At 45.2% G+C, this 25,098-nt stretch overlaps 1 protein-coding gene across 2 annotated transcripts in view; it reads left to right on the top strand.

The window, feature by feature from the left end:
• Positions 1 to 25,098, top strand: part of veph1 (ventricular zone expressed PH domain-containing 1) — a 206,884-nt gene that overhangs the window by 115,255 nt on the left and 66,531 nt on the right. For both annotated transcript variants that reach the window (XM_056283081.1, XM_056283080.1), the window contains 2 exons: positions 3,885 to 4,024; positions 5,172 to 5,306. In XM_056283081.1, the coding sequence (XP_056139056.1) occupies positions 3,885 to 4,024; positions 5,172 to 5,306 (275 nt within the window). The remainder of the gene's footprint in view (positions 1 to 3,884; positions 4,025 to 5,171; positions 5,307 to 25,098) is intronic.

Genomic DNA, 25,098 nt, shown 5'->3' with positions numbered 1-25,098 from the left:
AGAATAATAATACCCAGTTACCGTGTGTCGCCACGAGGAGGCACTACATAGGGCTTGCTGTTGGAGAAGCTATGTACTGGCATACATAGCCCCTCTCCTGGGGTCTGCTGTTATAGCTGCATTCCATCAGTTCCCCAGTTCTCGGCTCTTGTCCATCAATGTCTTGAGATAAACAACAGTTGTTTAACCACATTGGCAGCTGATGAGTGTATGACGCACGAAACAATCTTGTTCTGCTATGTATTGAACGTTTTTTTCCTACATCTATCTTAATATTCTGCTCCTCATTTGTTGAGCACGTTTATCAACACCAATTATGGTTTCAGGGAAAAAAAACGTTTTATATATATATATATATATATATATATATATATATATACACTACCGTTCAAAAGTTTGGGATCACCCAATCAATTTTGTGTTTTCCATGAAAAGTCACACTTATTCACCACCATATGTTGTGAAATGAATAGAAAATAGAGTCAAGACATTGACAAGGTTAGAAATAATGATTTGTATTTGAAATAAGATTTTTTTTACATCAAACTTTGCTTTCGTCAAAGAATCCTCCATTTGCAGCAATTACAGCATTGCAGACCTTTGGCATTCTAGCTGTTAATTTGTTGAGGTAATCTGGAGAAATTGCACCCCACGCTTCCAGAAGCAGCTCCCACAAGTTGGATTGGTTGGATGGGCACTTCTTGCGTACCATACGGTCAAGCTGCTCCCACAACAGCTCAATGGGGTTCAGATCTGGTGACTGCGCTGGCCACTCCATTACCGATAGAATACCAGCTGCCTGCTTCTGCTCTAAATAGTTCTTGCACAATTTGGAGGTGTGTTTAGGGTCATTGTCCTGTTGTAGGATGAAATTGGCTCCAATCAAGCACTGTCCACTGGGTATGGCATGGCGTTGCAAAATGGAGTGATAGCCTTCCTTATTCGGAATCCCTTTTACCCTGTACAAATCTCCCACCTTACCAGCACCAAAGCAACCCCAGACCATCACATTACCTCCACCATGCTTAACAGATGGCGTCAGGCATTCTTCCAGCATCTTTTCATTTGTTCTGCGTCTCACAAACGTTCTTCTTTGTGATCCAAACACCTCAAACTTGGATTCATCCGTCCACAACAATTTTTTCCAGTCTTCCTCTGTCCAATGTCTGTGTTCTTTTGCCCATCTTAATCTTTTTCTTTTATTGGTCAGTCTCAGATATGGCTTTTTCTTTGCCACTCTGCCCTGAAGCCCAGAATCCCGCAGCCGCCTCTTCACTGTAGATGTTGACACTGGTGTTTTGCGGGTACTATTTAATGAAGATGCCAGTTGTGGACCTGTGAGGCGTCTGTTTCTCAAACTAGAGACTCTAATGTACTTATCTTCTTGCTCAGTTGTGCAACGCGGCCTCCCACTTCTTTTTCTACTCTGGTTAGAGCCTGTTTGTGCTGTCCTCTGAAGGGAGTAGTACACACCGGTGTAGGAAATCTTCAATTTCTTAGCAATTTCTCGCATGGAATAGCCTTCATTTCTAAGAACAAGAATAGACTGTCGAGTTTCAGATGAAAGTTCTCTTTTTCTGGCCATTTTGAGCGTTTAATTGACCCCACAAATGTGATGCTCCAGAAACTCAATCTGCTCAAAGGAAGGTCAGTTTTGTAGCTTCTGTAACGAGCTAAACTGTTTTCAGATGTGTGAACATGATTGCACAAGGGTTTTCTAATCATCAATTAGCCTTCTGAGCCAATGAGCAAACACATTGTACCATTAGAACACTGGAGTGATAGTTGCTTGAAATGGGCCTCTATACACCTATGTAGATATTGCACCAAAAACCAGACATTTGCAGCTAGAATAGTCATTTACCACATTAGCAATGTATAGAGTGTATTTCTTTAAAGTTAAGACTAGTTTAAAGTTATCTTCATTGAAAAGTACAGTGCTTTTCCTTCAAAAATATGGACATTTCAATGTGATCCCAAACTTTTGAACGGTAGTGTATATATATATATTTGCCGCTTATACATTCTTCACAGTCCCTAAATGTTTCAAGTCTCCATCTTCAATCTTAACCTTTTTTATTTCATTAGTTGTTTTCAGGACACCAGATTACAATATCATTAAGCTCTTCAAAATCAGAAACTCAGCTGGATGTGAGATTTGATCAAAGTAATAATTTGACCAAGGGAATAACAGGACTTTCAGAATGCAATAGGAACATTTTCCAAGACCCCCTTTCTCTCTCGCTCTCATCTTACTCTCTCTAACTGTCTCTTACACCCCGGGGTTGTCCAACCTTGGAGGTCATCCCAGGTCATCCTCTGTGTGGAGTTTGCATGTTCTCCCCGTGTCTGTGGTGGGTTTTCTCCGGGTACTCTGGTTTCCCCCATCAAAAAGGAACATGCATGTTAGGGTTTATACTTCTGCAAGTGCCCCTGACCAAGGCAATGGGAAAAGAACTGGGGTCGATCCCCGGGCGCAGCATGAAAGCGGCAGCCCACTGTTCCTACACATAAACACACACACAAACGCACTTAAACAAACATACATACACATACACCTATACACAGACACACAAACTGGAGAGCATATAATGGACTCCTCCTTTGGCCTCTGTGTCACCATTCAATCTGAACATGAAAGTCCATCTTTGAAACAGACACAGAGCCATTTACACACACACATACAGAGAGACACACACACACACACACAGACTTACTGGACAAAACAAGTCATGACTGACAGCATACAACGATACAGATATGCTCTCCAATCTCCATTCCTCATCCTATAATTACTCCGTTCCCTTTACTTGGTAAATGCCAAAGTCTCTTAATGAGAGTCAGCCCCATGGCTGTTGCACTATAACATCACAGGCTGTCTCAGCTGCATGAGGCCATCAGGCTGCTGGCCGACCCACTCATCAGGTGTCAACCCCTCTATCCCATTGCATGGGAGCACAAATAAAAATGTGTATGTACACACACACAGATGCACACACACATACACACATGAATATACACGCTGATACACAGACACAGACTGATGAATTGATTTCATCCTACACTTAATGTTGGTTTTGTGTCACCTCTCTGTACACATACACAATGAAATGTAGCTTTATAGGTAAATGGTATTTAGAATGGGCTTATCCCTGGGATTTGGCAGTGCTGATGAGGAGTGTAGTTCTGCGTGTTGTGTGTGCCAAAGGTTACAATGCTGTGGCCCAAGGGCCTCTATAAACTTAATGGAGAAGTAGATGTATGTCATTGGGCCCACATATATCTAAGACTGGCACTGAGACATACCGCAGGCAGTAAAGTTCACAGGAAAAGATGTCAAATTTGCTTAATTGCTCGCCAACCTCTTGAGTTTGTTGAGTAGCAAGCCTTGGGTTTTACTTGGTCGCAAGTAATTTGTTGGCAGGTGGATGTAGTGGCTGGTGGAGGGAAGGGAACAAATGCAGTCATGTATACAAGTCTTGGATCATCATGGAGAACAGTGTCCTTGCGTGCCATGAATCACTCTGTAAATGTGCTCTCAAGGTTTCACAATTCCATACAGCTGTTTTGTTTTTGTTTTTTTTGCAGACAAGACTGAAAGAGAGAGAGAGAGAGAGAGAGAGAGAGAGAGAGAGAGAGAGAGAGAGAGAGAGAGAGAGCGAGCGAGCAAAAGTGCTATAGTAACTGATTTAGGTAGAACAGCATAATTCATGTTGTGTGACATTTTGACAGCTGCTTTATAGTAACCATTTTTTGTGTTTTGTTTTTGTTTTTTGTGCTTGTGTAAATAATGATGGCTTTGGATGTGTGTGTGTGTGTGTGCGTGCGTGCGTGCATGTGTGCGCGCGCGCACATGTGTGTGTGTGTGTGTGTCTGTCTGTCAGATTCTAGTCGGGGCTGTGTAGCCAAGCTTTCGTTCTCCTGTCCTTTGAAGGGCCATTACTGCTTATACGCCAAGTCCTATTTCAACCTGACCAGCCGACAGCCTCATCTGTGGATACACATCATGTTACTCCACCTACAGGTATGCATACATATCACATGCCATCAAACACATCATGTAATGAATTAAGCATATGAAGAAAATAAGTGAAGGAATGAAGGAATGGACAAAGGGAGAAAAAGATTAGTAATAATAATAATAAAAAGCTGCCTACTCATCGACATGTCCATCCCGACTGAAAGGAACACCTCAGTTAAAGTAATTGAAAAACTGTCGAAATATAAAGACCTTGAAATCAAGATTGAACGAATGTGGGGAATGAAAACCACAACAATACCAGTAGTGATAGGAGCCCTGGGACTTGTAAAAAAAAAAGGGATGAAGAAATATACCCAGCGGATCCCGGGTAACATCAGAATACAAGAACTACGGAAGATTGCAGTACTTGGAACATCTCATATCCTAAGAAAGGCACTATCCATCAAATAGACTTCTACCTCATTCTAACCCTAGGCCCAAGGAATGGGCCTGCTTATTATGTTGTATTATGGCATGAATTTAAAGATAATTTGTATAATAATAATAAAAAATTTTCATAGAATAACTTATGCCTGATAAACATAGAGACAGTGACAGTAGTTGACAGTACCTCATGTAGTATACAAGCACCTTCTGCTAAATTGCCACCTTGCCGTGGTGGAGAAGCTTGCATGTACCAATGATCCCAAGAGCTATACCGTCCAGAGCTTGGCTCCTGGTAGGGTCACCCAAGGCAGATAGATCAAGGGGGAGGTTTCAGATGAAGCATGATCCAACAAAGACCTAAACAGCAGAACTGGCAAAAGATGTCTCCAGGTCACAATGCCAGTGTAGGTGGATGAAGGCTGCAACAGAGGGTGGTCCCCAATCGTCTTGGTTCTCCATGCCATTGGACTTTGGCCACCCCCTGTCAAGGACCGTGTGGTGGCTGCAGGCACATCAGACACTCCACATAAACAGCTGTCACGTGCTGGCGTCCTCCCATTATGCGGCTCCAGGATCAGCATCTACATCCACCTGAGGACCCAGAGGGAGGACGGTCATACTCAACCCCGAGTGACCGCCGATGATACTTCCTTGATGATACAAGCACTGAATACCTCTCACTAGTTCAATCTTTCAATATATTTCATTCTCTTTCTCTCTCTCTTTCTTGCTCTCTCTCTCTCTCTCTCTCTCTCTCTTGCAGAGTAAGTCCAGTGTTCCTCTGCGTTCCACACATGAGTGTGTTCAGAGACTAGGTTCTCTATGGGAGAGTACTCAACTCAAAGGTGCTCACAGCTTCCCCATGGCTATGACACAGCACACCACCCCGTACAGGAAGGTACTGGACTCCTGGGTGTGTGTGTGTGTGTGTGTGTGTGTGTGTGTGTGTGTGTGTGTGAGTTGCCACACATTTTTGCACTCGGTATGTTATGATGGATGTACTGTTTATGCCTTTGTTTATTTCCTTTATGTGTGCTTAGCGTAGAGGGCACAGTGTGTTTTCACATTGAGTTTGCAAGTGTGTGTACGTCAGTCTCTCAGCACATTATAAATGTTTGTGTGTGCGCGTGCATGCATGTGTATGTTGTGTGTGTGTGTGTTTCCTTGTATGCACCCTGCTCCTAAAAGCTATCTCTCCCTAGCAGAAGGGGATGAGGTAATCAGTAAAGCAAAGCTCTCAGATGGAGAGAGGTCAAAGTCCTTCATCCACCATTACACTTTGTTTAAATATGAAATGTGCTAACTGGACACTTTGGTAAACAAAGTCTCAGCTCATTTTGATTCTTCCACTGTTATCACGTTTATATGTATGTGTGTGTGTGTGTATGTGTGTGTGTGTGCGCGTGTGTGTGTGTTTGAGCATGTGCACGTGTGTGTTGGTCCTCGCATGCCGCCCCTTCCATATGTGACAAGCTATGTGGTCACTAGGAAATAATTAGACTGAAAGAGAAAATACAGCTGTCGTTTATCTTTCCCCCAATGAGTGTTGTGACTGCAACGAGAGCTTTTTGGTTACCATATGGGGCCTGTGGATACCAGGCACGTGTTTTGAGCATGCACACGCGTGAGCGCACACACACACACACACGCACATGCACTGTCATTACCCTTCCCCACAGAAAACACATTTTACAATAGTATGGGGTAGACATCACTCCCATTCCCACACACACCTACAGTAAGTGCACAGGCATGCACACAAACATGAAAAAAGCATGACAGTGTGGTACTATCCTCTAGTTTTGTTTAAATTAACCCCCACACACACACACATACACGTGCTACACATGCTGGTATACTACACCATAAGACTTACGCTGTGTAACAATAACCCAGTCTGTCATGGTTGTAAATCTGTCTCTTGACTGTCATGCGATGTCTCGCTGTAGTGAAGTCTAAGTCCATTTAACTTCTGTGATTTACCTGCCCAGCCATTCATAAAGAGCAAAACCTGCTGCGCTCATCTGGACTCAGTTGAGCTACTTATACCTCAACACACAACAACATGTTCTAACTACACCAGAGGAGAGTAGGACATTTTAAAAGGTAGTCTATATCATTTTAAAGATTATTTCTAGACATCCGCATGGCATGGTGGTCTATTCCGTTGCCTATCAACATGGGTATCGCTGGTTTGAATCCCTGTATTACCTCCGGTTTGGTCAGGTGTCCCTACAGACACAATTGGCCGTGTCTGCGGGTGGGAAGCCAGATGTGGGTATGTGTCCTGGTCACTGCACTAGTGCCTCCTCTGGTCGGTCAGGGCGTCTGTTCAGGGGGGAGGGGTAACTGGGGGGAATAGCGTGATCCTCTCACGTGCTACGTCCCCCTGCCAAAACTCCTCACTGTCAGGTGAAAAGAAGCAACTGGCGACTCCACATGTATCGGAGGAGACATGTGGTAGTCTGCAGCCCTCCCCAGTTCGGCAGAGGGGGTGGAGCAGCAACCAGGATGGCTCGGAAGAGTGGGGTAATTAGCCAGATACAACTGCGGGAGAAAAAGTGGGAAAAAATATGAAAATAAAAGGACAAGAGCGTTTGGGGTCTGATCAAGTTGACAAACCTGTTTCAGACCGTTGATATTGTAATTGCATAGTGGGTACGTCAGTCCCTCGAACCAAAAGTCAGTTGTTCTCATTCCGAGTCAAGTCAAAATGGTAACTGGACTGAACTGGATGATCATTACTACCTTAACATGCAATGTCATTTTGAGGAAGATAATTAAGTGATAAGCATTTTCAGTGTTGACTAACGTACTGGTTAGGGGTGTAACTAGTATGTATAGATCTGGATCGATGGATTGATTCAATGACCAACGATCCAATATTATCGATGCAAAGGGAAAACATCGATCCATATCATCATCTTTAAGATGCACCTAGGATGTGAACATTTTAAAGCTCAATATCTCTAAACCACTTAGCACACAGACAGAACCTTGTAAATCCAGGGGGATGAGGCAGAGATGCGTATGGTTCATGTTCATGATTGAACGGTCATCAAGGGCTCTTTTAAGTTAACTGATGAAAATATTTGCACTTGATGAGAAATGTGGCACTTCATAGTGAACAACAGGAGGTCTGTTTTTATTCTTTTTATTAAAAAGAATAGATTGTTTTTCATTTAAATATCTGGAAGAGGTCAGTAATAAACTTGTTAAATCATATTTTAGTTGCTTCTTGTGAGTTGATTTAAATGTAACTTATTGTGTTAAATGGACATGAGATATCGTCTCATATCAATCACTGGCCCCTGAGTTGAATCAAATTTAAATATCGTGGCAGATTTTGTCATATCAGCAAATATGGTATCCTTATCCAAAGAGTCGATATAATATTGTATCGTGATGAAACTTGTGATTTACATCCCTTGTATTGGTCAGCCGTCTTGGCTGTGATCTTACATTCATTTGCAGACTACCTGTAAGTTCAGTCACCATCACTGAGTTTTATGCAACAGTCAGTTACTAAGTCACTATAAAGGTTACACTGATATTACTCCAGAGGAACAACCACAATAGTGTTGCCAGGGAGAAAAAAAATGAGGAGAGACGAGATGAATTCTGAAAGTAAAGAAAAAGAGAGAAGGCCATGACCTCTCCCTACATCCACATAGGTGCATTTCTTCTCTCCATCCACCCAGCCTATATCTATATAATAGCCCTCATTCCTTTCCCTGTCAGCCAAACAGAAACACATGAAGCGGAAGGACGGGCAGAGAGAGGAGGAGACATGGAGGGCTGTAATATAGAAGAGAGGAAAAATGGCCAATTACGTTTGCACTGGTGGAGAGATTTAAAGGGCGGCTCTGGGGCTTTATGAGGCTCCAGAGTTTTAGGGGGGACTTTAAGGTTTTTTTTAAGAGACACAGCCACTGACAACCCCTTTAAACTGGTTTAATGGTACACCAAACTGCATCTAGAAAGCTGCGCCAAGATGTGATGACGGGGGCCGGAAGGGGCCAAGCGATGGGAGAACAAGGGAAAGGAGGTTTATGATAAAAAGGGAAAAGGGGTTAAGTCAAACATCATAAAAAGAAAGAGGGATACTGGAGAGTATAGGTAGAGGATAAAAAGGAGAGGACCAGAGGCAGGGGTTAAACACTGATGATTATTAGCGGAAATTGGGTTGGAGAGGAGATGGTGGTAAAAAGAAAAGGTGGATAACGTAAAAGTGAAATAAAGGGTATCAAAAATGTGAGGAAACAATTTATTGTACAAGCGAACAAACTTTTGTTAAAGATATTGTAACAAAGTCTAATCTAACTTCATGTTCATATTGTATGTTTTAATTGTGTTTAATGTATTTGTACTGCTATTGGTATGCCACTGTCTTGGCCAGGTCTCCCTCGCAAAAGAGATTCTGAATCTCAAGTGGACTTTTCCAATAAATAACAAGTAATACATAAAAACGACAAGTTGTTTGTCACAGTTGTAGGTACATTTCAGGAGAGAAAGCAGGACACTGCAGTAAAGAAGAGGACAAGTGATAAAAGGCACACATATTGCAACCCAGTCTTACATTAAAATGTGTAGTAGCTATGTTGGGCTATTTTGGAGAGCAAAAGATGGAGGCGAGGGGGTGTGAAAGAGACAGAAGGAGGTAAGACCTGAAGTGAAGGGATGGATGGGTGTGGTACGTAGAGGATTTCAAACAAAGAGGCAGACAGAGAGGCAAGACGAAATGAAAAAGATGTCTGGCTGGTGTGAAACTGGAAAGAAGGAGAGCAAGGAAGGGGAACTATGTAATAACAGTTGGAGGAGGATGGGGACGAGGTGGAGGGAAGTGTGACGTGTAGAGACAAAGAATTTTTAGTGGAAAGGAAGACTGAGAAGTAAGCGATAGATCGAACCAGATAGAGTATGGAGGTCTGAGATGTGTTCAGAGGATGCAAACAGTTGTAATTTATGGAGCCCACTGAATAAGGTGCAAAACTTAAGAGGGAAGAGAAACCACTGAGAGGGGTCTTAAAGTGTTTGTCCTCACTGCCAGGATAGTCAGAGGACTACTTTCAATGAAAGTAAGAGGAACACTGAGAAAACATGAAATGAAAAAGTGAGTTAGAATTGAGGCTAAGAAATGGAGAAAATGAGAGTCAATAGAAATAGAAAAAGGGAGAAGTGGAGCAACAGAAGTGAGATCCTAATAGCATCTGAGGGGGTAAATGGTTGACATATTAGAACAGTGAAGGTGAGTTTATTTCAAATGTTTTCTGTGGCAGGACTCCAACATTTCTCACATGGGATGCACATAGAGAGCTACTGGTTTATCGCTACACAGCATAAATTACTTACAGCCAGCCAGTTATTGAGGGTATGTTTGTGTGTGAGTTTCTGTTCTGACTGAGTCATCATGCCTGGCACATCTGCCCAGTTAAGTAACATTAATGTACCGCTTTTCCACCACAGTGTTGCAAGAGCTGTGTGTGTGCCAATGTGTGTGCAGGCATGTGCTTTGGGGTGTGTGTGTGTGTGTGTGTGTGTGTGTGTGTGTGTGTGTGTGTGTGTGTGTGTGTGTGTGTTTGAGCTCAGGCGCCTTGCTGGGGGGTTGTTGTAAATGGAGCGAGCTACCAGAGGGTCTGCGTTGGATTCTTTTTTCCCCCTGTCCTGTTTTCAACATATTATTCATAGGAAACAAGGCCAGAGGGGAAGAGAGGAGGCGAGAGAGTGAGAGAAGGAGAAAGAGAAGAGAGAGAGGAAGGAGGTATGAAGAGAGAGTTTGAGGAAGTAAAAAGACATGGGGGGGTATAATGTGATGAGGAGGTTTTCAGAGATGGAAAAAGTAGGTAAGAGAGAGGTCAAAGAGAAATTAAGAGACAAGGGGCTGTATTGTTTGTGAAACTGGGCGCAAACGCAAGCACACCGCGCTTGTGCACATGGGCGTTTCTGATATATTTTTGGTAATTTGTTAACCAGAGACACAAGTACAGCCCTGGTGCAGCGTGGCGCAGTTGATAAAGTGTTCGGATTAGGATAATAATAATAATAATAAATCAATCTTATATAGCACTTTTCTAACACTCATAGTCGCTTTACAATAAACGGGGTGAAACAAGACAACAGATAAACATAACACATACACACAGGGGTGGATGGGAAGGGGGGGCTACGAGAGAGAGAAGCGGCAGCCACACACGACACCAGCAGTACTTTCTGACTTAAACAGATACAAAAGGGCAAGAAAAACAAAAAACAACAGCACTGTAGACATTTATTTTATGAAGGGGTCTACTCCCGTAGCCTATTCCTCTCCTGAGGAATCCACTAGGCAGTGGCACTATTTCACCCATAGCGGGTATAAATACTGTAGCGAACAAGGGGGGCAGGGGCAGTCTGGGAGACCGCCGCCACAGCCGGGACGCGAACCCGTGTCTCCCACACCACAAGCGACAACGTTAAGCAGTCGACTAAAGGGTCCGACCTGTTAGTCAAGGACCAACGTGTCTACTTATCCATGCACGTTACAATACATTATAAGCAGATGGAGTTGGGGCGGGCTTCGGCTTGGCCAATCAAATCAGCTCCTCTCATACCCTGCACATACAAACTACGGGTGTGGTAAATCTTGAGATGGATAAAGAGGACGCCTATCAGTACAACTCTGCACTTCTCCTCAGTTAACTTGGATTCAGTAGTAGATTTAGGTGTGATTGATATGGGCAGCTCCCCAGAGTGGCATCTTGCTGGAGATGGTACGCACAAAAAAAATTCGGAATCGTGGCATTTGCATGATCGGTTTTGCGACGACTGCCAGCACATCCTTACAGGCAAACTAGGCTATTGGCAAGGGCGGCAAAATATGTGGGCCAACTATTCATGAGAAAAATCGCGGGGTAACCAATAGCAGTAACTACAGGCTCGCTACGCTATGCGTTCTATAAGCACAATGAATTGCTGAGGAATGTGTCAATCACGCTGCACCTGCAGCTGCCTCCGTCCCCAGCCTCCCACCCCCAGCTCTCATTAGCTAGTGATAGCCTGGCCTACTGACACCAATTTAGATGTCTTCGAGAGAAAAAAATATACCCGCCGTGTACACTTCTGAAAGGTAAGCTTTATTTGCTCTCTAGTCATTGTTTTAAGTTGCTGCTGATACGTGGTTGCACACATTTCATATGTGTGCGTTTGACGCACAAGAGAAAGTGGTGTATAGCAAAGATTTTCACTGGTATTATTTAGTTTGAGAAGCTGAAATTGGATTATTTGGAAAATAGCTATACATGCCGTCATGATTCTGCTGTAAAGAATTTGGAACCAGGTCATCCATTATCCGAACCGCTTAATCCTGCTCTCAGGGTCGCGGGGATGCTGGAGCCTATCCCAGCAGTCACTGGGCGGCAGGCGGGGAGACACCTTGGACAGGCCGCCAGGCCATCACAGGGTTATTGGAGTTATTATGCAGACCTGTTTGGTGTGTCATTTGTATATGGATCTGCAAAATGCCTGCGTATTGCATCATGTGTATTGTTGACACTTTGAACACACTAGCATTGGACTAGACTATTTGCATTATGCATATGGCATATTGGCATTTGTGTGTTGTTTCTGGTATGATATATTGCAATAGAGGGGCGGCATAATTGTTTTTCACCTAGAGCAGCAGAGGTGCATGCGCTGGGCCATTGCTGATAGTTATACACGAAAGGAAGCTCTCAGAAATTTATCCAAATTTGTGGACTGCTCTCAGAATTTGTCTTACTCTTCCAGTGACCGTAGCTGCAGCAGATAGCTTTTCAAAGCTGAAGCTCATCAAATCCTACCTGAGGTTCACCGTGTCACAGGAACGCCTTAGTGGCCATGCTGTCATCAGTATTGACCACGCTTTTCCTGGGCAGATTTCTTATGCTGATGTAATTGATGACTTTGCATCAAGGAATACAAGAAAGGTCAGGGTTTAGATGGCAGTTGTGTTATTTAGTTTATGTGTTTCTTGTTTGAAGCACAATAGTGTAATAATCAAGTTCTCTTGTTTCTCAGTGTGTTAGTCTATTTATGGATTTGTGTTATATAGGATTTGTGCAATTTAGTTTTATTTGTGTGTTTTTAGCAATAGGGTAATAGTGTAATAATTTGATTCTTTTTTAATTAAGTTTATATACTACAATTTGTTTCTATTTGTCTTTGCGACTTCTTTTTGACATTTTTGAGTTTTATATTATTACATGTATATAGTGAAAAATGTTATTTACTTTTGTTGTTCCAAATGTTGGAATAAAAATTACAGTAAGTGCAGGATAGTGCTTTTTTTGTTGGTAGGGGATAGACACAATTTGTGTGTGTGTGTGTGGGGGGGGTTCACCCAGGGCACCATACAAGCTAGAACCGCCACTGCTTGGATGTATATATAAGAAATCCTGCAGCAGTAAATTCTTTCCCTGTACTGCTGCTGTCTTCCTATTATACCAAAGATTGTGACAAGATTGTAACAAGATGGAAGACATTTTGTATGTAGGTCAGATGAATCGGCCATACCAATTTGTTCCTAGGTGTGTGTGTGTGTGTGTGTGTGTGTGTGTGTGTGTGTGTGTGTGTGTGTGTGTGTGTGTGTGTGTGTGTGTGTGTGTGTGTGTGTGTGTGTGTGTGTGTCCGGGGTGTCTCCCCACCTGTTGCCCAATGACTGCTGGGATAGGTTCCAGCATCCCTGAGAGCAGGATAGGCGGTTTGGATAATGGATGGATACATCGTATTGGACCAGATATACTTTCACGTTGCCAAGTTAGGTTGAATTTTCTGCTATAATGAGCGCAAACTGTCTTTAATTACATCAAATTCAACAGCCACATATCATCATTATTTTCTGATTCACTCATTCAGAAGGTTGCATTCAGTTAGTCCTTGCTATTGGTTTAGTGATTTAATTTCAGTGATGTTAAATGCATAGGCTAACATCCATTATGCATTTGGATAGATGTTTCCAGCGTCCTCACCTAAACTGCTGCACAAAACTAGCTCATTGCACCTGGGTCTGTGCAATTGCACTATACCAGCGGTCCAGTATTAGCACCCCGGCACCACCACAGCCATCCTTTTGAGGCACAAATTTAATAAGCCAGCATAGACAGGGTTGATTTGCCTTGCGCCCAAAAGAAGCAGCACCTCCATCAGCTCTGCGCCGGCATGAAAATAGAGCCTTAGGAGTTCAAGGGGGGGTGGGGGTGCGCGTGACGGGGTCTACTGTTGTTTTCACCTCACAGTTAAGGTTTTAACCTTTGGTGTTGGTCATCAAAGTTTCAGAAATGTTTATCTTTCCTCCTCCACCCACCATCTTCTCTCTTCTCCCCCCTACTTATCCACTTCATCTCACTCTCCTTCACATCCACTTCCTATCCACTTACCTCTCTCCCATCTCCTGTCCCCACTACTCCATCTCCTCTACACTCCCGCAGTGTGTGTTGAAGTTCATTCAACTCTGCACTGGCTGCCATTAAGATGACAGCTATCCATTCCTCACCCCCCCCCTCTCCTTCTGTCCTCTATACTTTCCTGTCTCCTTCTCTCTCCTTTTCAGTCCCCTCGTGTCCTTTGCATCCTCTCTTATATTTGGCCTGTTTTCATTCCATTCTCTCCTCCACTCCCCTCTCGTCTTAACTTCCTCTATATTTTCTTCTTCTCTTTTCAAATCTGTCTCCTTCTCTCTCTGCTCCCTCTCTCCTTGCCAGCAGCCCGTACGTACACAGTGCTCCCAGCCCAACCTCGAATTCACACCAACACTGCACAGATGTCATTTAATCAAAAATAAAAGGCCTAAAATGTAAAATTTCCTCAATGAAATGAATTGAGATCTTTTCACTTGTTTCAGTGTAAACACACTTTCAAGAATTTTCTTGAATTTAATGTTGTTTTCTTGATATCACTGTGTTTACCTTCCTTTTCCCGGCTTGTTTTACAATAGCAAAAAAAAGTGCTTCTAGAAAATTTCAGGGAAAAAAAAGATCTATACTAAAGACAGAATTTACTTGTTAATGATTTGTTAGGATAAACCGTTTTTGCAGTGTTTTAAGTCGTAATCCCATCCAACCTTCTGACTCGTCATGCCAGCCATATGGGTAAAGCCTCTATCATGCAGCTTGATCATGTTGTAACGCTCCACCATGACAGATGAATAAAGGCAAAACATAATGGAAAATGGGAAGGAAGGAAGAGAGGTTAAATGGGGATAGATTATGTTCAGACCCACATGATCTAGCCATTGTTCTTTGGTTAGTTTTTCCTAGAATACATTTTTCTGGTCTCGGTGAGTGAAATGTGTGTTTTTGATTTTTTTCTCTCATTGTTTGTGATAGCCCGTTGCAGTTCCATGTTTATCATTCTCACCGCTGCATTCTCCCCCACTACCTCATTTAAAGCCTTTTACAAATCATCCAGTCTGTCGGCTGCCCTTACCCTAGCGCCTGGCAGCTATGTGCTGTAGTGTTGTAGGCCTTACTTTCAAACACCAAGGTTTGACTGCAGTTTGAGGACTAGTGGTGGGCTTCCTTTTCTTCTGTTGTTATCCATCACCCTTTGTGGTTTTCCACATATTTTGTCCCACTATCTATCTATCTATCTATCTATCTATCTATCTATCTATCTATCTATCTATCTATCTATCTATCTATCTATCTATCTATCTATCTATCTATCTATCTATCTATCTATCTATCTATCTATCTATCTATCTATCTATCTATCTATCTATCTATTTGTCATTCATGTGGGCATGAATCAGGTTGTGTAATTCAGAAATATGCGTTTTTTTCTGTCTCTAAAGACTAAAATCCAGTATGATAAAGACACTGTAAAAGTTAGTACATGTAATTGTCAGGTGCAATTTCAGCAAGTCTCCCTTAGGCTGAGTTTTTTTTTTATACTTGTGAAGGATGCATTGCCTCTTACCTTATTCTGACCTGTGTGTATAAAAAAAAAGTGGGTCTCCTCTCTTGACATGCTATTTGTATCAATTATGAGTAGATGCGGTTGCTGACACACACAACAAACAATACTTAATTATAGCCCTAAGACACTTTCCAGAAACTCCCACAACACCACGGCCGTGCTCATAGTCTGACTCTGTCTACGTATTCACTCTGACGGGTTTTCTCTTACACTATAATGTGTCTGCAGAGAATTAATCCTTTTTTCTTTCTTTTTTTTAATAGTCGGCTCACAAACAACAGCAATCAATGCCATTTGAAAAGTCGGGTATTTCTCAACTATAGCACTGCTCTGTTCTGCGGAAGAAAAATATTCGCAGGCTACAGCGTTTTATCAAAGCAGCCGATCCCAGTTGACCATGATGTTAGTTATGCAGTGCCGATTGCACAATTTGACAGTTTGATCGATATTATGTGCTTACACAAGCGGATCATCATTGATGAAACAATCGTTTTTTGTTTTTGTTTTTTTAATGCCCACATCTGGCTTCCCACCCGCAGACACGGCCAATTGTGTTTGCAGGGATGCCCGACTAAACCAGAGGTAACAAGAGGATTTGAACTGCCAATCCCCATGTTGGTAGGCAACGGAATAGACCGCTATGCTAACCGGACGTCCCCCCCTTTTTTTTTCCCTCCCCAGTTGTACCCAGCCAATTATCCCACTCTTCCAAGCCGTCCCGGTCAGTTCCCCCCTGAACAGGCGCCCCGACTGACCAGAGGATGCGCTAATGCAGCGACTAGGACACATACCCACAACCGGCTTCACACCCGCAAACACGGCCAATTGTGTCTGTAGGGACGCCCAACCAAGCCGGAGGTAACACAGGGATTCAAACAGGCGACCCCCATATTGATAGGCAATGGAATAGATGCTACGCTGCCTGGACACCCAAAAAAACTGGTTTTGATGGTTGTTATTCATACATAGTGTGTCTATGTTGCACACTGTTGGGCAAACCCTCTTCCTTCTGGGGTCATCTTATTCTACTTTTGTCTCTTCCTTTACATCTCCCTCCATTTTTTTCACCATTCCATTACTTTCTATTTCCCCCTCTCTCATTCCCTCTCCAACGCTCTCTCTCTCTCTCTCTCTCTCTCTCTCTCTCTCTCTCTCTCTCTCTCTCTCTCTCTCTCTCTCTCTCTCTCTCTCTCTCTCTCTCTCTTTCTCTCTCTCCGTCTCTTGTTCTTTCTCCTTCTTGCTTTCCCTCTCACCTGATATGCTCACCTGCCTATAACACCTATCCTTTATAGTTGTCTTCTTTCTTGTGGATGCAGGTTTAGCTGTGTATGGTGTTTATGTGGATGTGATGCTTGAGCACTATGAATAATATTGAAATATTTATTGTAAAAGTGTGCATACTTTGTTGATTTTCTGACTCTCGCTCTCTGGTTCACACTCTGTTCTTTGCAGTCTCGTCAACACATCAGTTTTACTGTTTCCTGACACCAAACCCCTTCATGTCAATTCTTTAGTAGGGATAAAGTCAGGGTAGATATATGATACACACACGCATGCCTACAGACTCATATACACAGTACAATCATAGGATCCTTTCCCCTCAGAGTCAGAGACCAAGAGTCATTAGAGTTACTGCCTATTTGCAGATTTTGACCTGTGGCTGGGAACAGTTCAACAGGGCAGGATGCTCAGTCATTACAGCTACCTGTTTTTCTTTCATTCTTTCAAATCCATTTCCCGCGGGGCTGTGCTTGGCGGCTTAGCCAGGCTCCAGCTAGAAATATAGTCCTCATTTCTAAATGGGTCTTCAGGAAAACGTGAAAGCACTTAAGCAAGGTCGCAGGTCAGGGCAGGAAAGCAGTCTAGCAGGTAGATGGTTGGGATATTTAGTGAATGGATTAACTATGGTGTCTTTTGAATTCACACACACACACACACACACACACACACACACACACACACACACACACACACACACACACACACGTGTGCACACATACGCATGCTTGCAAACACAAGCAACACACGTCTTCTATTATCACTGATGAATTAGATCCATCGCCTTCCTATTTTTAAACGTATGGGTGTGTTTAATATGTTTCTAGTATGCCCGATTGAGCTGTGAAGCGCAACATGTAACTGGAGTCATCAGAGATCTATAATGGGGTGTCGCAGATTTACTTGGTTTTTACATCAAAAATAAAATAATCAATCAATCTCTGTTGTCTCAAATTACCTTTCTTTAGTAAGCTTCATGGAGGAGAGTGCACTGATAGCATGCAACATCAGAGACAGTCACAAAAGGGAAGTGGTCTCATTTTATAAAGAGGAGCAAACAACTGATGATGTGTCCTGGTGGTGGCAATGTCACCTTGGCAGACATCTCCAGTTTGATCTCCACTGAATCTGTTGCAGTGCAAACACTAGGGATTTTAACAACCAGTCCTTTTTTGAATCTTGAATATCTGGAGTAAGCCAGTGACCGCTGCGAAAGGGCAGCTGACAATCAGGGAAAGACCAGATGACGGCCTGGAAAGACTGCTGACAGGAGGGAATAGACCCCAACGGGGCTGGTATGGGCTAGTGACTCATACTAGCAGGATCCAACGCTAGTTAGCGTTCCTGGATCCACCCAATATTGCTACGAAAACTTTTAAGGAGAAGAATACCCCCAGAGTCTGCGAGAGCGGGGGTGCAAGATGACTCACAGGTGGATCACACGGTAACAGAACAAGGAAAGGATTTGACAACGAGTCAGATGACCAGCACTGCAACCGATAGATCATCAGCACTGGCAGGACAAAAGCTGCACAGCTGCATCTGTGGCTGGTCAAAGGTTACATCAGTGAAGGGTCTTAAGATCCATCAAGGCAAAAAGAAGTGCCTTAGTGAGCTCGGTAAGGGGCCTCGCATTGACCAATACTTCTTAAGAAGTAGGCCAAATCAGTCGAGTGAAGCCCGGAGGCAGGAGAACCCCCACAGTCCTCAGGGTATCAGCACCCCAGACGAAGCTCAACTTTGCATAGACCCTCCAGTGGACTCCGGTCTGGAGCCCGGCCAGCCACAGCCAGCAGCAGAGAGGAAGATGGAAGGAAGAAAACCTCAAATCCTGTGGCCCAAGTCCAGCCAGAAGATTGAGTGGGAGACCATCAACTCTGACCTTGTCCTCTTACTAGAAGGTCAAAAGGGAACAGTTGAAAGAAAACTGGAGAACATGGGAGCCATCATTTACAGCTATGGCATAGAGAGATTTGGAGTGAAGGAGAAGATACCCAGTAGGCAGAAAGACCCTTCAACCCAACCCAAATCCAGAAGACAGCAGGAAATTGACAGGTTGGTGTAGGAGAGAAGACAACTGAGGAAGCAGTGGAGGAAGGCCACAGAGGGAGAGAGGGTTGGGCTTGACGCACTGCAGGCGGAAATAAAGCAGCGTTTGACAAAGCTGCGAAGAGCAGAACACCTCAGACGACAGCATAAGAGGAAAGAACGGGCTAGGACTCGTTTCTACAGCAACCCTTACAGCTTTGTCAAGAGCCTTTTTGACAGCAAGAAAAATGGGAGCCTTAGAGTCCCCATACGAGATCTGGAAGAGCACCTAAAGAAGACCTACTCTGATGTCCGGAGACATGAGCCAGTCACCATCCCGGATGACATGCCACCAATTCACCCACCTGACCACCATATGGACACAAGACCCCCCACATGGAGCGAGGTGGAGAGGACGGTAAAGCAGGCAAGATCGATGTCAGCTCCTGGGCCCAATGGTATTCAGTATAGACTCTATAAGAACACTCCTGGAGTCCTGAAATACCTCTGGAAGCTGATGAAAGTGGCATGGCAGAAAAGAGTCATACCCAGGGCATGACGAAGAGCAGGAGGCATTCTGATCCCCAAGGAAAAGAACTCTTCCTGCATCAGCCAGTTTCGCCAGATCAGCCTTCTTAATGTAGAGGGAAAGATATTTTTTAGTGTGATTGCCCAAAAGCTCTCCACATTCCTGCAAAGAAACAACTTTGTTGATACATCAGTGCAGAAAGCCGGGATCCATGGCTTCTCAGGATGTCTGGAGCATGCTAATATCATCTGGCACCAGATACAAGCTGCCAAGAAAGAACGGAGAGACCTGCACGTGGTTTTCTTAGACCTTGCCAACGCTTTTGGATCAGTTCCTCACAAGATCCTGTGGACGGCGTTTGATTTTTTCCATGTCCCCAAAAATATCACAGAGTTGGTCAAGACCTATTTTCAGGATCTCCAGTTCTGTGTCACAACACAGAACACCACCACCACTTGGCAACATCTGGAAATGGGCATTATGGCGGGCTGCACTATTTCCCCTCTGGCATTCACCATGGCAATGGAGCTCGTCATCCGTGCATCTCGATGGGTGGTGGGAGGCGAAAGGTCTAGGAATGTCCTGCGTCTTCCACCAATCCGGGCGTACATGGATGACTTGACCACCATAGCAACAACAAAACCATGCACCAGGCGCCTGCTGCAGAAACTCCAGGAGAACATCAAGTGGGCACGAATGGAGTTTAAACCAAGTAAATCTCGCAGTATCTCCATTGTCAAAGGCCAACTAGCAGATGAACGGTTCTGCATTAGTGATCAACCAATCCCCACAGTCCGGGAGAAGCCCATCAAGAGCCTCGGACGGTGGTACAATGCAGACCTCAAAGACACCCAGCAACTGGAGCAACTTCGCCAGGATACAATCAGTGGCCTCAGGCAAATCAACAACACTGCACTGCCCGGGAAGTTGAAGCTTTGGTGCTTTCAGTTTGGGCTGCTACCCCGACTCATGTGGCCAATAACCATATACGAAGTCTCACTATCTCATGCCAATCGCTTGGAGAGGCTAGTGAACTCACAGGTGAGGAAGTGGCTTGGACTGCCAAGGTGCCTCAGCAGTGTTGGACTCTACGGCAATGGAGCCCTCGCACTGCCAATTTCCAGCCTGGTTGAGGAATTCAAATGTGCCAAAGTGAGGCTGGACATGTCCCTCACAGAATCCCGAGACCCAGTAGTGAGAGGAGTTGCTCCAACCCTAGCAACAGGGAAGAAATGGACCCCAGCTGCAGCTGTACTGGAGGCGAAATCTGCCCTCTGCCACCGAGACGTAGTAGGCCATGTTCAACAAGGCAGAGCTTGGCCTGGGAATAAAAACACCTACCTGGCAAAAGGCGACTACTACCGAATGGCGAACTATGGTGGTTGGGGAGGTTCGCCGACAGGAAGAAGCAGCCAGATGTGCTAAAGCCGTAGCACAAGCCAAACAGGGTCGCTGGATGAGGTGGGAGGGTGTTGAAAAGAGGAAACTCACATGGAGTGAGCTCTGGAGCATGGAATCAAACAGGCTGAGTTTCATCATCAAGGCCACATATGATGTCCTGCCCTCTCCCATAAATCTAAATCTCTGGTTTGGAGAGAATCCATCTTGCTCCCTGTGTACAGCCCCAGCAACCCTCAAGCATATCTTGGTTGGCTGCAAGACCAGCCTTACCCAAGGCAGATACACCTGGCGACACAATCAGGTGCTCAGGTGCTTGGCAGTTGAACTCGATTGCAAGAGGGTTTCCGTCAATGCCCAACCCTTCAACAACCAGGAAGGGCCCCGGCGGTTTCCAGCTTTCATTCGAGAGGGGGATAAACTGAAGGCCAATCCTTCACTTCCCAACTTAGGCTCACTAAACTCAGCCAGGGATTGGGAAATGTGAGTGGACTTAGGCCAGAAGCTCATCTTCCCGACAGAGATCGCAACAACCACCTTGCGACCAGACCTCGTCCTTTGGTCCAATTCTAACCAGCTCGCTTACATCATTGAGCTCACAGTCCCCTGGGAGTATGCAGTCGATAAAGCGTACGAGCGTAAGAAGCTGCGGTACGCCAACCAGCAGCCGAAGCAGAGGACAGAGGCTGGAAGGTGAAGGTGCGCCCTGTGGAGGTTGGTTGTAGCGGTTTTGTTGCCAGCTCCACAGCAAAACTCCTGAGGGAACTAGGAGTCAGGGGGCAGGCCCACAGGAGAGTGATCAAAGAGTTAGCCAACACTGCTGAGAGGACTAGCCACTGGATCTGGCTCAAAAGGAGAGACGCCGTCTGGGCTGCCAGGGTGAACAGCTAACCACAGGTCACGCACCCAGGACCGATCAACCTGTGGTGGGCCTGCCTCAGCGGAGGGTGTCTTGTGATAAAAGGCCGAAACACCCTGTGATGCTGAGGTACACAACTGATGATGTGTCCTGGTGGTGGCAATGTCACCTTGGCAGCCATCTCCAGGTTGATCTCCGCCTAATCTGTTGCAGTGCAAACACTAGGGATTTTAACAACCAGTCCTTTTTTTAATCTTGTTGTCTCAAATTACCTTTATTTAGTAAGCTTCATGGAGGAGAATGCACTGATAGCATGCAACATCAGAGACAGTCACAAAAGGGAAGTGGTCTCATTTTATAAAGAGGAGCAAACAAGTCTTACTAAGGGCGCCCGGGTAGTGTAGCAGTCTATTCCGTTGCCTACCAACACTGGGATCCCTGGTTCGAATCCCCGTGTTACCTCCGGCTTGCTTGGGCATCACTACAGACACAATTGGCTGTGTCTGCGGGTGGGAAGCCGGATGTGGATATGTATCCTGGTCGCTGCACTAGTGCCTCCTCCAGTCGGTCGGGGCACCTGTTCGGAGGGGAGGGGGAACTGGGGGGAATAGCGTGATCCTCTCATGCACTATGTCCCCCTGGCGAAACTCCTCACTGTCAAGTGAAAAGAAGCAGCTAACGACTCCACATGTATCGGTGGAAGCATGTGGTAGTCTGCAGCCCTCCCCGGATCGGCAGAGGGGGTGGAGCAGCGACCGGGACAGCTCGAAGGGGGGTTACTTGACTGGATACAGCTGGGGAGGAAAAGGGAGGAAAATTCAAAAAAAAAAAAAAACAAGTCTCACTAAGACACTTACACAACACAGGGTGGGGGATATCTATTACACATAGGCCACATGTACTTTACCAGCAAGTAACAGGTGTCTAAAGAAAAGGACTAAAGGGAGAGTTACTCACACAAGGATATACACTCAGTATTAATCACTCGACACGTGACAAGGTTGTACAGTTATGATTATAAACAGCTTGATTTGCAAAATTATAAAGTGGAAAGATATCCAAATAAATTCTTCCACATTGGGGGGGTCTGGATTTTCCACTGGTCTACCCTGGCAGTAGAGCATCTGTCATTACACACACACACACACACACACACACACACACACACACACACACACACACACACACACCACATGCATGTGAACACATACCTCCACTTAAGATGACCCTCTGCTTCAAGAGGTACTTAGAGGCTTGACAGTTATGTAAAGCTTGTAAGTTATGGGTTCTCCCATTCTGATTCTCAGAACATGCTGGAAGTAAAGAGTAAAGTAAAGGGTATGTCGGGTTAATTTTTGCATGTATTTGTCCATTTGTGTGTCCAGCCAAAGCCAAGACCCTAAGTCCTAACTCTAGGGTAAGATGTGTACTCTTTTTCTCACACTCCCAGAGCTGGGAGGCGAGGTGGTGGTACTGGCCTGCTAATCTCCCTGAAATGGAAATACTCTCTTGTTTCCATTCCATAATTTTCTCCGCCCTCTTTTGAATTTCATGCCGTTACTGTCTCTTATCCAGTCAAACTCACCATTGTGGTTGTGTACCGCTCACCACGCCCCCTTGGTGAGTTTCTGGAGGAGCTTGACACACTTGTCTCACACTTCTCTGATTATGACTCTGCACTTATCCTTCTCGGTGACTTCAACATCCACACTGACAAGCTAGATCCTCTTCTCGCTTTCCTCTCCTCCTTTGACCTTCACCTCTCCTCCTACCCACAAGGCCGGCAACCAGCTGGACCTTATCTTTACTAGACACTGTCCTATTTCCAATCGCTATTACTCCCCTCCAGCTCTCTGATCAGTATTTCATGTCCTACTCTCTCTCTCCCTCTCTTCTCCCCCGTCAGCCCCTCCCCCTACCCACATGCTTTCCACCCGTAAACACCTCTGCTCTCTCTCCGCCACTGATCTTTCTTCCTCTGTTACCTCTATCCTCCCTACACCTGAATCTTTCTCTCTCCTACCCCCTGACACTGCTACTGATGTTCTTCTCTCTACCCTCTCCTCTTCTCTTGACAACCTCTGTCCCCTCACTTCCAGGCCTGCACGCCCAACTCCACCTGCCCCTTGGCTGTCCAACTCAGTACGTACCGACAGACAGAGCCTTACGAGTGGCAGAGTGTAAGTGGAGAAAAGGCAAACTCCAAGAGGACCTTCTCAACTTCCAATCTCTTCTTTCCACTGTCTTCTCCTCTGTTTCTGCTGCTAAAGCTACCTTCTATCACTCTAAAAGCCAATCCTCTGCCTGTAATCCTAAGAGACTCTTTGAAACCTTCTCTACACTTCTTCAACCCCCCCACCTCATCCTCCTACTTCCTCCCTCCTCCCTCATGACTTTGCTAACTTCTTTGACAAGAAGGTAAACAACATCAGATCCTCCTTTTCTCACCACGCGGTTAGCGCTCCTTGCACTAGCCCACCCTCGGCACCCTCCCTCACCTCTCCACATCCCACCTTATCCCACCTAGCTCCCCTCTCCCCCGACGAGGTCCTCAACCTCATCACATCCAGTCACCCCACCACATGCTCCCTTGACCTGGTCCCCTCCCCTCTTCTTCAGTCTATAGCACCTGAATTCCTTCCCTTTGTAACCCACCTCATCAACACCTCCCTCCAGGCAGGATGCTTTCCATCTGCCTTCAAGACTGCTAGAGTCACCCCCCTTCTCAAGAAACCAACACTTAACCCCTCTGATGTCAAAAACTACAGACCTGTTTCCCTTCTACCCTTTCTACCAAAACTCTCGAACGTGCTGTATTTATCCAACTTTCTTTGTACCTCCACCAGAACAACCTCCTGGACCCCAACCAGTCTGGGTTCAAAGTGGGTCACTCAACAGAGACAGCCCTCCTTGCAGTGACAGAATCGCTGCACTCTGCAGGGGCAAACTCTCTCTCCTCTGTTGTGATATTCCTGGATCTATCAACTGCGTTCAACACAGTGAACTACCAGATCCTCCTCTCTACCCTTGAGGGGCTGGGTGTCACAGGCACTGCATTCTCAATGTTTGCATCCTACCTGACGGGTCGCTCCTACCAGGTGACATGGAGGGGATCTGTGTCGGAGCCTCGCAGACTGACTACAGACGTTCCATAAGGTTCGGTTCTGGGTTCTCTCCTGTTCTCCCTGTACACAACATCCCCGGGTTCTGTTATTCGCTCGCATGACTTCTCTTACCATTGTTATGCCGATGACACCCAGCTGATCTTGTCCTTCCCTCCCTCTGACACACAAATGGAGACACGCATTACTGTGTGCTTGACTGGCATCTCGGAGTGGATGGCGACACACCACCTGAAGCTCAATCTGGACAAGACAGAGCTGATGTTTCTCCCGGGGAAAGGTTGCCCACACCGAGACCTGACCATCCCCACTGACAATACCGTGGTGATGCCAACTTGGGACTGCAAGGAATCTGGGTGTGATTCTGGATGACCAACTGTCATTTGCTGCAAACGTTGCACCAGTTGCTCACTGCTGCAGATTTCTCCTCTATAACATCAGGAGGATTCGCCCATTCCTCACCGACGAGATGGCACAGGTGCTCATCCAGGCTGTGGTCATCTGCTGGCTGGGCTACAGCAACTCCCTCCTTGCTGGCGCCCCG

Source organism: Lampris incognitus, chromosome 7 (genome assembly GCF_029633865.1).
Source record: "Lampris incognitus isolate fLamInc1 chromosome 7, fLamInc1.hap2, whole genome shotgun sequence".
Lineage (NCBI taxonomy): Eukaryota > Metazoa > Chordata > Actinopteri > Lampriformes > Lampridae > Lampris > Lampris incognitus.
The sequence above is the reverse complement of the archived record's forward strand: the minus strand, read 5'-3'. Positions and strand labels throughout refer to the sequence as shown.